At 38.9% G+C, this 14,293-nt stretch overlaps 1 protein-coding gene across 9 annotated transcripts in view; it reads left to right on the forward strand.

Annotated features, from left to right (window-relative positions):
• IQCH (IQ motif containing H) overlaps window positions 1-14,293 on the forward strand; it is a 218,485-nt gene that overhangs the window by 118,246 nt on the left and 85,946 nt on the right. For all 9 annotated transcript variants that reach the window (XM_025884587.2, XM_073877244.1, XM_073877245.1 and 6 more), the window contains 2 exons: window positions 8,664-8,747; window positions 12,816-12,991. In XM_025884587.2, coding sequence (XP_025740372.1) covers window positions 8,664-8,747; window positions 12,816-12,991 — 260 coding nt within the window. The remainder of the gene's footprint in view (window positions 1-8,663; window positions 8,748-12,815; window positions 12,992-14,293) is intronic.

Consider the following 14,293-nt stretch of genomic DNA (forward strand, 5'->3'; position numbering starts at 1 on the left):
AAAGAGCCGTTGTCCAAAGAGGTAATATTTTGAAAATAACGGGCAGTAATCTAAACTGGGTAATAAAGAATAATTTTAAATGAAAATGTTTTAAAATTCCAAAAGGGTTTGCTGGATATAGATTAGGTAGAAAAATAACCTGGTCCAAAACTAGAATTGCATTATTTTAGATCTGATATTAAAACTAGTTTTCTTCTATAAAACATATTCTCAGCTTAATTAAACACATAATAAATCTGAAAGTCTTCCATATTGTGGTAATTTTTGTTAACAACGTAATAACCCATTTTAAAGAATAATTGCTAATCATATATCTTCCAAGAGATAAGACTAAGCATATATATTTTTCTCAGCTGACCATTTAAAAAGCCCAATTACACATTTTCACAAGAGAATAATACATGGGCTCTGATCAAATAGTATTTGTTTCTATAACCTATGCTGTAGGTTTCTATAAAATAACCTGTGGCTATTAAATTAAATTTAGGTTTAAATAACGTTAACCTGTCACCTCATACTTATTCCACAGACATAATTCTCAAACCATTTAAAAAATGATTATGGTATACCTCTTTTGTGTGCACCACTTTCAGAATTCTTGAAGATTTTAGCTAGTCACAACATGCCTACTTTGTCTCCTGTACTAGGGACAATTCATGAAAACAAAAGTAGATAAAAGTAAAGCCCTTTTTTCCTCCAAACACGTGTCCCCCAAAATCTATTCAATATAGTAATTTTGTTTTCAGAGTTGAGAGGGATTCACTAATCAAAATGAGTTGGTAGACATGTAAGGTTCAGGTAGGCATTTAATACAAATCACAGCCTTGTCCGCTTTTTCTCTTTCTACAGGAGATTTGCAATCAATTCTGGTGTAGAATTAGCCCTAGAAATAATTACGCCATGTCACTAGCCAATTAGGGCTGCACTAACTTGTTTGAACCCTAAAAATGAAAGATTTGTAGCTGATAACTATACAGTATATTGCAGTTATAGGCATTCGGTTATTTGTTTATGCAGTTTTGCACACACAAGAATAATTGCATTCTCCAAACTGATGATCACGTAGAGGACCACAGTAATGTCTTCAGTAATGCCTTTGACCACAAAATATTTATCATGTATTTTCAAGTATATGGCTTGATAATATGAACATTAAGACAATTACACATTGCAGAGTACTCCTCTTTGAAAGGAGTAATTATAAAACTTGATTGACTGTTATGTATTTTGGGTAGTATTCCTAGATGTAACAAAGTTTTAGCTCTTTTTAACAAACAGGAGAGGTGGGATGCTGTTGATTAATTGTCCAAAGAAACTGATCAGCCTTGTAATTTCATAGGATGATAGAAAAAAACCTCATCCTTTGCAGAGTATATAGGCTAATCTCTTAATTGGATATTAGATATTTTTATCATTTTTATTAATGAAATACAATGAAATACAAAAATATAACAAAATAATCTACTATGGTTCATAGCAGGAATAGAATACTAGGGTCTATTTTAAGCAAAATCTATCAGTCAAATAAGAAAGAACTGCAACAAAGAATCCTAATACCTCTAGAAAAATCAGAGGTCTAAATAAAACCTAGGAACTAATTCTGCTTCCAGTTTCTTTGGCCAAGTTATTTCCTCCACTTTTAATTTAACCCCCATGCTCCTTTATTACAGTACATCATTTGGTGCTACACTTAAACTCAGTGACATTTTAAAATATATTGACATTAAATGAGATAGGCCAAGTATGGGGCTCTGATGCCGTGGGCAGGTATATGAGGCACCGCCAGCCAATTAAACCCCCCCAGTGATGAGTTTCCTCCCTTACTTCTCTTCCTCTTTTAAAATAAAAATAGGGAATTATTGAGGTGGGATTTTCCCTTTTCTCTATGTAATCTTTTATTTCATTGCCAGTTTATTTAATGGCTAAAAGGAATCTATATAGTTCAGCTTCATTTTTTTTTCCCTCTGTGCATTACTTCAGCAAATTATCCTTGGAGCAAACACCATTAGGGGTCTCCAAGATACTCCCTTCCATAAAGTTGTGGATTCTGTTGTTGTGAGTGTCGTGAAAGAACAGCATTTTTCTGCTGCTCTGTACTATCACGGAGGCCTTAAAAATAGGAAAACTTAGTATACACTAAGTTTTGTGTATAACTGACCCTATCCCAAATGTTCATGAGACAGTAGCTCCCTAACCCCACTCCCTTTTATGGAAAGATAAGAACCGGATGTCACCTCCCTTTGTGAACAGGGGCAAGGGTGGAGGACCACAGCCAAGAGTGTTACCTCTGAAATCACATTCTTACTATGTCTCCAAGCACACTGACATCTTTCTGCTTTCTCATTTTTGGGTTGACAACTCAAAGACACGATAGACTTTGTTCTTAGGGCTAAGAAATTGGGACTTTCAGTCAAATCTTCATGGTCTTCAACATGTATTTTGGCAAGTTAGCCATGGAATCCACAGTTCAGTCATGGCATTGCTATACTAGATCCTTGAGACAGAGGTACTGCCAAGATCTCCCAGATACAGTTCCCCAAAATATACACATCCTTTGAGATCAGAAACAAAGTGCACTTAAACTGTCCAATTCCTTTTCAGCCCGAATTAAGATGAAAACACATTGTATTCCTCGATGTTATATTCATCCAAGTAATTCAAATCAACACTCCTTAATTAGTTAGACCAGAGTTGGCCCCATGACCCTGTAATATTAAGTTACACAGTTGGCCTTGAGCTATCTGATGTTGCACCATGAAGTGCAGCAGCAGCACTAAACACCAGCTCATGAGCTCTTCGTGAAATGGATTAGTATTAGGATATGGTATAAAGAGTCTTGCATTTACTAAGATAAAACTATACTCTTTGTCATCGCCTTCATTGTCATAAAAAATATTAAAATGTTTGTTCAGCTCTTCTCAAACTTATACTTGTAACAACTATTGAGAACCCTAATAAGCATTGTTTCCATAGGTTGTATCTATCAATACATACTGTACTGGAAACTAAAATTGAGAAACTTTAAAAATATTTAATTTACTTTAAAACAACAACAATAGGGGTGCCTTGGTGGCTCAGTTGGTTAAGCATCTGCCTTTGGCTCAGGTTATGATCTCAGGGTCGTGGGATCGAGTCTTGCATCGGGCTCCCTGCTCAGCGAGGAGCCTGCTTCTTCCTCTTCCACTCCCCCTGCTTGTGTTCCCTCTCTGTCAAATAAAAAAACTAAAATAAAATCTAAAATAACAACAATGAATCAGTTACCAATGTAACCTAAATAACATATTTTTGTTAAAAAAACCTTTATTTTCCCAAACAAAAAAATTTAATGAAAAGAGTTGCGTTGGTTGACAAGTTAGCAAATCTCTTAATAGAACATGGTTAGATTCTCATATCTATTTCTGTATTCAGTCTGTTGCAATATGTTGTTTTGATTGAAGCATATGAAGAAAACAGAGATCCCCTACAGAGATAAGTATTTGGAAAAGGGAAAACTGTTTTATGCATTTATAGCCTTTTCAGACAATTGCGTATATTCTTCTTTGATTTTATACCAAAACTCAATAGTGGATGGGAATTCTTCTGTTAGTTACAATGTGGAATTTGAAATCCTATCAATAATTTTTTTGCACTTTGTGAAAAAGGTTATCATCCTGGTATTATTTTGAAAATAGTTTCGACCTTCCAGACTCCCTAAAAGGGTCTTAGGACCTTCTACAGTCTCTAGACATTGCTTTGAGAATCACTGGCCTTAGCTCCATGGTGACTTTATCACGGGCCAGTTGCTGATAAAGTCACTGATAAAAAGTTCGAATAAGAGAAAGTCTTCCTTCTCTCTCTCTCTCTCTTTTTTAAAGATTTATTTATTTGAGAGAGAGAGAGTGCATGAGCAGAGGGAGGGAGAGAATCCCAAGCAGACTCCCCGCTGAGTGAGTGTGGAGCCCAAAGCAGAGCTTGATCTCCCAACCCTGAGATCATGACCTGAGCTGACACCAAGAGTTGAACACTCAACAGACTGTATTACCCAGGCACCCCAAGTCTTCACTCTTTCCACAACCGTACAGAATCCATTTGGCCAGTTTAGTTTGAGAATGTTTTCAACACTCAACAAATACTTAAGCACCTCCTGTGTTTTCTACATCCCCATCACAAAATTCCCTAATCCCCCTCAGTAGTATCCCCCCAAAACAATGCTCAGTTTTATTTTCATCAAACTGGCACTGCGTATACTACATACATACATAAAGAACCCAGATAGGTGTCTCTCTTACTATCTTTTAATCTTTGATCTCAGTAGCTTGTGTTTTCACAGTTGCACAAGTAATTAGAACCTAGGTATAACCATAATGCCTCGATCACATTTCTCTGGATGACTGCAGTATGCTGATGGGCAATCGGTTGTGACATATGTCACATGTTCCCTGAACATTTTTATGATTAGAGTACCAAAGCTGGGTAACGTTAACTTTTTTTGCGAATTGGAGTAATTCAAGATCGCCTCTATAATGATGTCACTTTGCTCAGCTTCTATCCAGTATGCTTTCTTGAATGGAAGGGAAAGGGTTGGGGTGACAGCTACTGCTATCGTCCCCTGGTGTTGGCCCCTAGGAGTGGGGGATGCATGTGAATATCACACAGCACGTGTTTCAAAACGGGCAAATAGTTGAGACCTACTGCTCCAGTCCATCAGATTGAGGCCTGGTTGACTACCATCTTGGGCCAGGGTGATCAGATAAATGACAACTTCTTGGCAACCAGTAGTCCCTTGTTAACCTCTTCTCTGCCTTAGGTACCCTGTAAGGAATAGGACCAGGTGACAAAAGGAAGTAGAAATCAATCACAGGGTGATGAGCAGGCTGTTCCAGAACATGTGCTCCGACACAACAACAGGGGCCTGTCACATAGCAGCCCCAAGGAGGCACAGTCACTGTGAGCAAGGCCTTGCTTGTGGGTTTCTGGGGTTTCTGCAAAGGAAAAGCCAATCCAGCAGAGCTAGTTTCCTGGATGCAAAGGGGCAATTAGCATCATCTGATAGGAGTTTGCGTGGGAGTGGAGATAGGGATGAGACAGGAGACAAATGCAGAGATGAAGGTGGAGGGATGATAGTAAGTAACAACTGGTGAGCATCCTTGGTTTGGCAGAACAGCGAAGGTAGTTGGATAACTTCACAGAAGCATCTCTCAGGTACCCTCCCTTGATGTGAAGCAGAGGTGATAACATTTTGAGAAAAGATGGACTATTTTCCCATGTGATGGGGACGGCCCTAAGGAAAGAGGCTGGGCCCCTCTCTCCAGTGGTAAGGAAGAAAGAGTGCCCCTTTATGCCAGGGCTGTTTTCTCCTAGGCTGATGAGGGCCTAGAAGAAGCTACAGGTCCCACTCACCATTCTTTGAATTCCCACAAGTTCTCCAGATCAGAGACCCCATTTTATAAGAGTTGAAAGAAGAAGATGGAAGGTAGGCATCGTATCCATTTTCTATCACCCTTTAACAAGTTCCCACAAGTTTAGTGGCTTAAACAATAGAAGTGTATTGCCTTCGAGCAATAATTCTGTAGTTCAGAAGTCTGAGAGGGGCTAAAAATCAAGGTGTCAGCAGGACTGCACTCCTTCTAGAAGTTCTAGGGGAGAATAATTTCTTTACCCTTTCCAGCTTCTAGAAGCTGCCCACAAAGGCGTGAATGAGGAGAGCCCTTGGCCCCCTTTCTCCATCTTTAAAGCCAGCAACAAGCATCTCTATGTGCCTTTCTTCTATAGTCACAGCTTCTCTAATTCTCTCCTCTCCTGCCTCCCTCTTCCACTTTTAAGGACCCTTGTCATTACACTGGGTATAGCCAAATAATCCAGGATAATCCCCCTATTTTAAGGTCAGCCGATTAGCAACCTTAATTCCATTTGCAACTTTATTTCCCCTTTGCCAGGTAACCTAACATATTCGCAGGTTGCTGGGATGAGGACATGGACATCTCTGGAGGGCCGTTATTCTGCCTGCTGCAATAATTGGAAATAAAAGTGAGAAAAGAGGCAGAGGCTCTTTGTCCCTTCTGGAGTTCTCTGCTCACATTTGGAGTCTTGCCTCTCTCTTCTTTTATGCAACCACATTTATGCAAGAGCTAAATATGTCCTATCTGAACTGTATAGTAATTTGTAGGTTTATGTGATCTTGGACAAGAGACAAGGCACTTACCCTGGTTTTCCTTATCTATAACGTAACAGGGTTGAAGTAGATGATGTCTCAAAACTCCCCCGTGTTTCTATCTGACCTTTGAAGTACCCATGTCTCTGCAGATTATATTCGAAATGTGATGGTTCATTGCCACTGGGCACGTCTGCTGAGTTCCCCAAGGCCACAACATCCTTGCCAATAGCTTAGTGGTTAAGTCACTATTGGATTTAATATATGTACTGCCAGCATTGATGAGCATCTTTTCACCTGGATGTCAACACGTACTTTTGTGGGTGTACGAAACATAATAAATCCGACTTTTTAAAAAAATCGACTCCCAGCTTCTGCTCTGCTGATGGCAATGTTCACTGCATTGTACCTTGTCCATGTAGAATGGTCTGTGGCTTGCCACAAGATTTGTTCTTGTTATGGGCCTTGGAAGCACATATACCCCATAATATTAAAATACCTTATGTTTGCACAGCACTTCACAGTTTACAAAATGTCTTCATATCTGTTACTTCATGTGAGCCTCTGTAACAGTGTTCTGAGATTACTAACATTCAGTTCTTTAAAATGGGCGTATTTGTAGGGTTAACTGAGTAACCAGTTCTGTCATAATTCTGCATAGACATTTTATATGCGTCCTTGATCAGTGGTAACAGAGGTACCAAGTAATTTGTTGGAAAACTGACCTCCAGCACTTGATTGAAACACAGACTTACTCACATGCGGCAACAAAGTGATCAGACATCCTTTATATTTTAAATTGGACATCATCTTAATGAGACATCTCACACTGCCTTTTATCTTTGCTTTTGAAAGGAAATGCATCCGTGGAATGCTCTCCGGCATTTTTCTTAATCATACTTTATTCTTTAGGCATTTTTCCTGCCTTCTTATAGTTTGGATATAGAAGTTATTCACAAGACATCTTCCTAAACATTTATCTGAATATAGATAGAATTATACATAGGCAAAATCCTAAGAGTCCCAGTACTGCAATCACACATCAAGATGGCATTGTCTGCAGCGGTCTACGCTTTCATATGTGGAAGGGTTCCCCAACCTATTTTAGAAATTAATAATTTTTCAAAAATAACTCGAACAAGCTATTTGTCCCTCTGCCTCTGTAGTTCTTAAGGTCATCTGCATAAAGCAAAAGGGAGACTTTAAGATGAATTGTAAGCTCATTTAATTTCCAGACAACGTCTATAGTGTTTAAACACTGACATCAAAGCAAAGAGCCAATTATCAGAGTGCATTTGATCTGAAGCCCTGTTGCCTGAATTGCTATAGTTTTCCTTATGCTGAAAAGGAAATCTGTGTCACATCTCAAAGATGTAATATTTAAAATCACTTTATCTAAAGCAGTTTAACTTGAAACATGTGTTTGGGCTCACTAACCACAAGGAGGCATTGAAGCATCTCTTCAAAATGTGAAAAGCAATTTTACTCAAAAAAAAAAAAAGTTGCACCAACAGTTGCTGAATTTCATATAAGCAATTATACCTGCTTGTGAGTATGTGTGCCTTTTAAGTTCATGCTTTGATCCACTTATTTTTTTTAACCCCTGAAATGCCAGCAGGAAGAGTTGCCGCTGTTTCTTCTTTTAGTTTTGTACAAGAGTAATCCACATGCATTTTCCTTCTGCTCTGTTTCCAGTGGACACGAAGGCAAACTGCAGGACTTCTATCAGTACTGACAAAGTAACTGCATTAACCTTTATTACCCTCTAAAAGTTAAAATTTCTTTTGACTGGGTGAGCAGAAGCATATTTCTTTAGTATTCAGAATTACTTAAATACATATTCCTGACAGCAAGGGGTTTCTCTGAAATCCGTGTGTTAGTTTAGAATGATTCTGGGGACACATCTTCAAAATGCCACACAGGAAGCATAAGTTAAAAAGAGCCAATACGGTCTGTTTGCTTGTTTGTTTTTTAAACCCTGAGCATAATTTTCTTCAATTTTGTTTTGACATTCATGTTCAACGTCAGACATTTTCCCCCTGTTTTTATAATCTTGGTTCCCGGTGGTTTTGCTGGTATTGAAAAATACAAACTCTTCTTAGGGCGCCTGGGTGGCTCAGTTGGTTAAGCGACTGCCTTCGGCTCAGGTCATGATCCTGGAGTCCCGGGATCGAGTCCCATATCGCGCTCCCCGCTCAGCGGGGAGTCTGCCTCTCCCTCTGACCCTCCCCCCTCTCATGCTCTCTCTCTCTCATTCTCTCTCTCAAATAAATAAATAAATAAATAATCTTAAAAAAAAAGAAAAATACAAACTCTTCTTTTGCAGAATATGCTGCTTAGCAAATCTTCCAGAATAATGCTTAATCCCCTGAGAAGCAAGGATCTCATTCTTAGGAGTTAGACTGTGTCTGCAAGATGCTTCCGAGAAAATTCTTGCCTAGAAATGTGGACTGTGACCCCTGGAAATCCTAGTGTGCCATTTTGCCATACTGACTTGCTCTTTCTGTGTTTTGACATCTTGTTCACCTTTTAGGATATTCTCTGCCTGTGAGACAAAATATGGACGACTTCAACACGCAACAGAACATGCAGCTGGGGAGGCTGTGTGACATCTTAGGTACAGTAAATACTTCCACACAAATGACTCTTGGGAATGTTTATCAGAGGATGTTGATAAAAATGTTTAATTTTGCTTATTTGTTTTCCCCTGCAAGGAAAAAGTGTGGATTTCTAATCTACTGGCAGGGCAAAATAAATGTTTTGTTTTAAAGAACAGATTTATAGTGGCGTTGACTTGAATTAAAAAATGACATTTTTAACTAATTTATTTGGGTTGCTTTTTCTAAATTCTGAGGATTTCTCTCCTATAGCCCCAAATCCTCTTCATTTCCCGACTCCAGCAGTGAGGGAAGCCAACATTTTATATCTGTGTCAATATTGTCTATTATGGTATCTGGGAAGTAAGTGGAAGGTGGTATCAGAAATGAAAAGAATTGTTTTCACTATAAGACTAAGAGGGATGTGAAGACAGATTTTTTTTAAAAGAAGCTTTTATTTAAATACATATCATCTAGTTATCAGAAAACAGGAGGTGCCTAGGAGAGGGAATTCTTAGAAATATAGACCTCAGGTGGTAGATATTTCCTTGTAAAGGTCAGGCTCTGATACTGGCTTGGTCAGTTCTAAATCAGACACCAACCTGGGCCAGGAGAGAAGACAATAATGCCCTGGTTTGTGCTGCTGAAGACCAAGGTTCAGGTTAGGCTTAACACAAGGTCGCAAAGGCTAAGCACTAATACTGAATCAGTTTAGAAGGTACTGGCCAGAAATTCAGGGTAAACAAAAACTAGGTTTTTATTAGTTACCAAATAAGAACTTCTTTGTTTTGCTAAAATACAGTCGCTATGGCCTTTATTTAAGCAAAACAAGGAAGAATTTTAAATTATCAATGACCAACTCAGCTGGCTCCCCGGAATGACATACTTTACATGATTCATATATATTTCAGCATCATTATTATTTTATAAATGCCATTTGGTAACAAAAATACATCAGTACTAGAAATTTACAGTGTCCTAAAATAATAATAGTGTAATTGCTTTAATCTATTATGTAGGCACTAATATCGTTTTTCAGAGTTACAAAAAAAATTTTTTTTTGATGACTTGAGATTGATTTGTTAGTGCTGAGCTGTTTCAACTAAAAACCTGACTGGGTGGAAATCACTGAAGTGCAGCAGAGGGCAGACTTTGCTCTAATTTATTTGAATTAATTTTTTTCTTTAGCTTTTTATATACCTTTCTATATATAGCACAAACCATCACCAAAGAATTTCTTTACAAAAGAGTCTCATTATTAGAAAACATTTGAAAATATGAGGTTTCTATTTTAAATAATTCAATAGTTCAATCTATGTCTTACCTGCAATGGAAAATTTCACGATGAACTTTTCTGAGAGACTATGAACCAAATGCCTTTTTTTGGTACACTGTCTTCATGATATAGCAATCCGATCCCAAAACCTCTTCAAGAGATGTAATGGAAGTTTAGAAACGGTAGTTAGAAGGTAGAAAAAGTACTTGCTTGTGAAATTTTTAAAAAATATATGAAGAAACTAGGAAAAATAGTAATTTTATGTAAGAATAAATTATCTTTTTTTTTTAATTCCATTAATTCCTAGTGAAGTGTGTTGACTTTTTGCTTATTCAGGGAAAACAAAGAGAATCTGATTAGGTTGGTAAGACCTGTCATTTGGATATTGGCAGTGAAGTCAGGGTGTCAGGTGGAGACCCCAATGGCTACCAGTATTTTCAATTCCTAGAGGAGTTAAGCAAGAGAGTGATCATTATTGACTATTGACTAGCGATCAAAGCAATCTTTGTCTTCATATTAATTGCTTTCCAAAATTACCTGTCAATTAATTTTGAACGTTTGCAGATGCACAAATATTGGATATTCGTGTTAGTGATATGTATTCCTTTGCCAGAAATGCACAGGGAGGTGAGATGAGTGATATGATTTGTTGTTATTTGTAACCTAGAAATTCCTTCCCAAGAAAAATTTAGTTTTCTTCAGCTGTGGAGTCTTTGTTTTTGTTGTTTGTTTTTATGTCTTTTTTTAATACTTAAAAAAAATCCTAGTTTGGTTTTTAAAACCAAATAAAGACCATATCCAAAAGCCACACTGAAGTTAATTTAGATTGGTTTTGTACAGATCTTCGCCATTTAACCAGCTTTTTTGCACTTCAGCGTTTCTCTAAAGAAGAGATAACACTACCACTAAAAAATAGATACGATTCCTTCAGAAGGAGGGCTGTGAGGTACCCTTAGTTTAGTAAGACACTAAGTCTCCTCTTGCAAACCCAAAGTTTGGGATAAATAATTTGGTCATTCAGCAACTGGATACAAGTTATTTACTGTCTCCTCAGTTAATTTATTTTGAGGTTTATGTGACAATTTGGTTTCAAAATCAAATAGGGGCCACTTAGATATTTACATTTATGGGGTGCCTCCTCTCGGCTCAGCACGGGGCCACTCAGCATGGGGCCAGTTTGGAGGACTCCGCTTCTCCTGGGGGAGGATTTCTCCCACGGGCCATTGATCTCACTGATTGTGTGAGATTCTCTACTTCCCACATCCCTCCATCCTCCCAGATCCCTCCGGTCAGCCCACAGGTATTTATTGAGGGGCTCCTGCATGCTCCATACCGTACCTGGGCTTGGGGGAATATAGGAAAGAGCATACACCTTGCCTTTAAAGAGTTTGGAGAGACAAGATTAATAGATTTGAGACAGTAGGATGAAATGACCGAGGATACTACATCATGTTAAATCTTGGGGGCGCTGATAAAGGGAGGGCAGGTGTGGAGGGCAGGGTGTGGAATCACTGTTGGCTCCCCTAGTCAGGGTGGGCCGTGCCGTGGATTCCTGCATCTGTACTGTTTACTGAGTACCTACTATGGGCCAGATACCGCACCACGTGCTTTATAGGTATCTTTCATTTAATACTCTTCAAAACTCTATGTCCCAGGTGATTTTCTTCTCCATTTTTGAGATGAAGAACCGATGCTTAGAAAGGTTAAATACTGTGTCCAATGTTCCCAGGCAGCTGAGCTGGAATTTAATCAGTCTGTGTTCTATATACTCTTGTCAAACTGAACAGAGGAGTCCTCAAATCCCCTCTGAGCCCTACCTGACCAAGGAAATATTTTACAGTTCTGCCTCCCCCGAACTTCCCGAAGCACCTGTTCCACGTGCTTCACTGGGTCCGCCCCTCTCCACCTTGTTTGAAGGCTGTTTGTGCACATGAAATGGTCGCTCCTCGTGGGCATTATCCCAGCTGCTTTGACTCCTCATTTCCCTCCATGTCTAGCCAAGTGCTTTGCCCCTACCGATCAACCAGTTATTTTATGAATGAATGAATGACTCCAGTGGCTGCTGATTCCCTGTCCCAAGTCCTTAAAATATTAAAACCCTGCAGTGGGTAATCTCATCTCACTATCCCATTTGGGTGGGATATTCAATTAGGATTTCTTTCTATGTACATACCAAGAAGCACAACTTAAGAAGAAAGACAGTTAAGTTAAGACAGCGTTTCCTTTAAACCAAGAATCACTAGATGTCCTATTTAAGTAATATACTCCTCTTTGGGAATGGAGCAGGGAAAAGGTTGGTTTCCTGAAATAATCATTGCTATGGTCATAATCAGACCATTTATTTGGACAGGATGTTCCCTGAATTGGCCCTGCCAAGTCCAGGCAGAATAAGAAATTGCAACTTCATCAGCTTTCTAAAGTTAATAGCTCTGTTTTATAATTTACTGAAGTTAATGGGATAAATTTTTAAAGCACTATGCAATTCCCATTGATGTTAATGGTAGTTCTGGGGCTAAATCCCTATGTATTATTTGAAAGCACACTTCCTTAGTACCTCACAGCCTTCCTTCTGGAGGAATCATTGTGTCTATTTTTTTGGTGGTGGTGTTATTTATCTTTTCTTTAGAGAAATGCTAAAATGCAAAGAAGCCAGTTAAATGGCGAAGATCTGTACAAAACCAATCTAAATTAACTTCAGTGTGGCTTTTGGATACGCTCTTTATTTTAAACTGTGCAACATCAATCCGATGCCAGAGTTCAGAATGTCATTTACCTTTATACCAGTAATTAACATTGTGCCTGTTGTTTTTAGATGCCAATGTGAGTGTCATCTACATCTGCTCCATTCAGATGAACGACGAATTACTGCGGTATTACAATAAAATCCTGAGTCTACAGGCGGCTGTCAAATCGGGGAACCTTGAGGATAGAAGTGACCTGCAGGGCAGGTTCAAAATTATCACCCCTGAAGCTATAAACATCTTCCCTGTGAGTTTGTCTTCTAATTACTACGGCTTCAGGGATGCAGTAAAATTAAATTGGAAATTTTATAACTTGCAACGCTCTGGTACACATCAGTGAAATATTATTGCAAGTTTAACAGCTTTACTGATTAGACTACTAGTTGGACTGGAGGAAATAAATATCCCAGTTTAACTCGCAGACTTAGTTGAGCTGCTCTTGCCCAGTTTCTCTATAGCTGAAGCCTAATTGCAGTGATTGGGTGGTACCATCAAGTAGGTAAATTTATAACATCTGTAGTTCCTTTTCTTCAATTTTGTGTGGTGAACGCCAAGACAGAGAAAGCCTGGGCCCACCCACGGTCACCAAGCTTGTTAGGGGCAGAACCTTGACCAGGGCCCCTGTTTTCTGATTTCTACACTGCTATTCTTTGTTACTCCCTGGACTTGTTTCCTCAAGGGAATTTGGCCTGATTTACCACATCACAGGGTTCATAATGAATGAGGTTCAGATTTTTTTTTTTTAACTTCTGCTGATTTTTAATGAATGGGATGAATTCTAAATGGAACTCCACCCCCACATAAGAGCTTTTGGGAAATTCACGGAGTCACAAGCACAGTGTAAGAGATGGCTTGAAATGAATTTCTCGGGGCGCCTGTGTGGCTCAGTCGTTAAGCGTCTGCCTTCGGCTCAGGTCGTGATCCCAGGGTCCTGGGATTGAGCCCCACATCGGGCTCCCTGCTCAGCGGAGAGCCTGCTTCTCCCTCTCCCACTCCCCCTGCTTGTGTTCCCTCTCTCGCAGTCTCTCTCTTTCTGTCAAATAAATAAATAAAATCTTTAAAAAAAAAAAAAAGAAATGAATTTCTCTATGTTTTAACAAGAATTTAAAATTTCCATTTTAAACAACCAACATTTTAATACTTAATGGACTATACAATTTGGCGGAGACTTTTTTTTGTATAATTAAGGGTCTGAATTTGCTGCTAAAGATAGCTCTCTCCACGCACAGGTGGGTTGCACCAAAATCTATGCTCTATTTTTTGGCAAAGAAATCGATGGCATGCTTTATTATCTATGTGTTGTTGCTACCTATTAACCCTTCAGATGCATCATGTTTTGACAGCCCCCCCCCCCAAAAAAAAGGCCTGCCAGGGCTGAGTAGGTTTGCTATAACATCTGCTTTGCTAGTATACTCAGTGAATTGTCATCAGGAGTTACTCTCTTCTACCAAGATAAACATTTTATTTGTTTCATCACTGGATACCTCAATGTTCCCCCCAAGCTCTCTGCCTAGCTCTGTTTCATGGGCACTGCTTGGCTATGGAGGAG

This window comes from Callorhinus ursinus, unplaced genomic scaffold (assembly GCF_003265705.2).
Source record: "Callorhinus ursinus isolate GAN/ISIS: 27379988/994484 unplaced genomic scaffold, GSC_fseal_2.0 scaffold25, whole genome shotgun sequence".
Taxonomy (NCBI): Eukaryota; Metazoa; Chordata; class Mammalia; order Carnivora; family Otariidae; genus Callorhinus; species Callorhinus ursinus.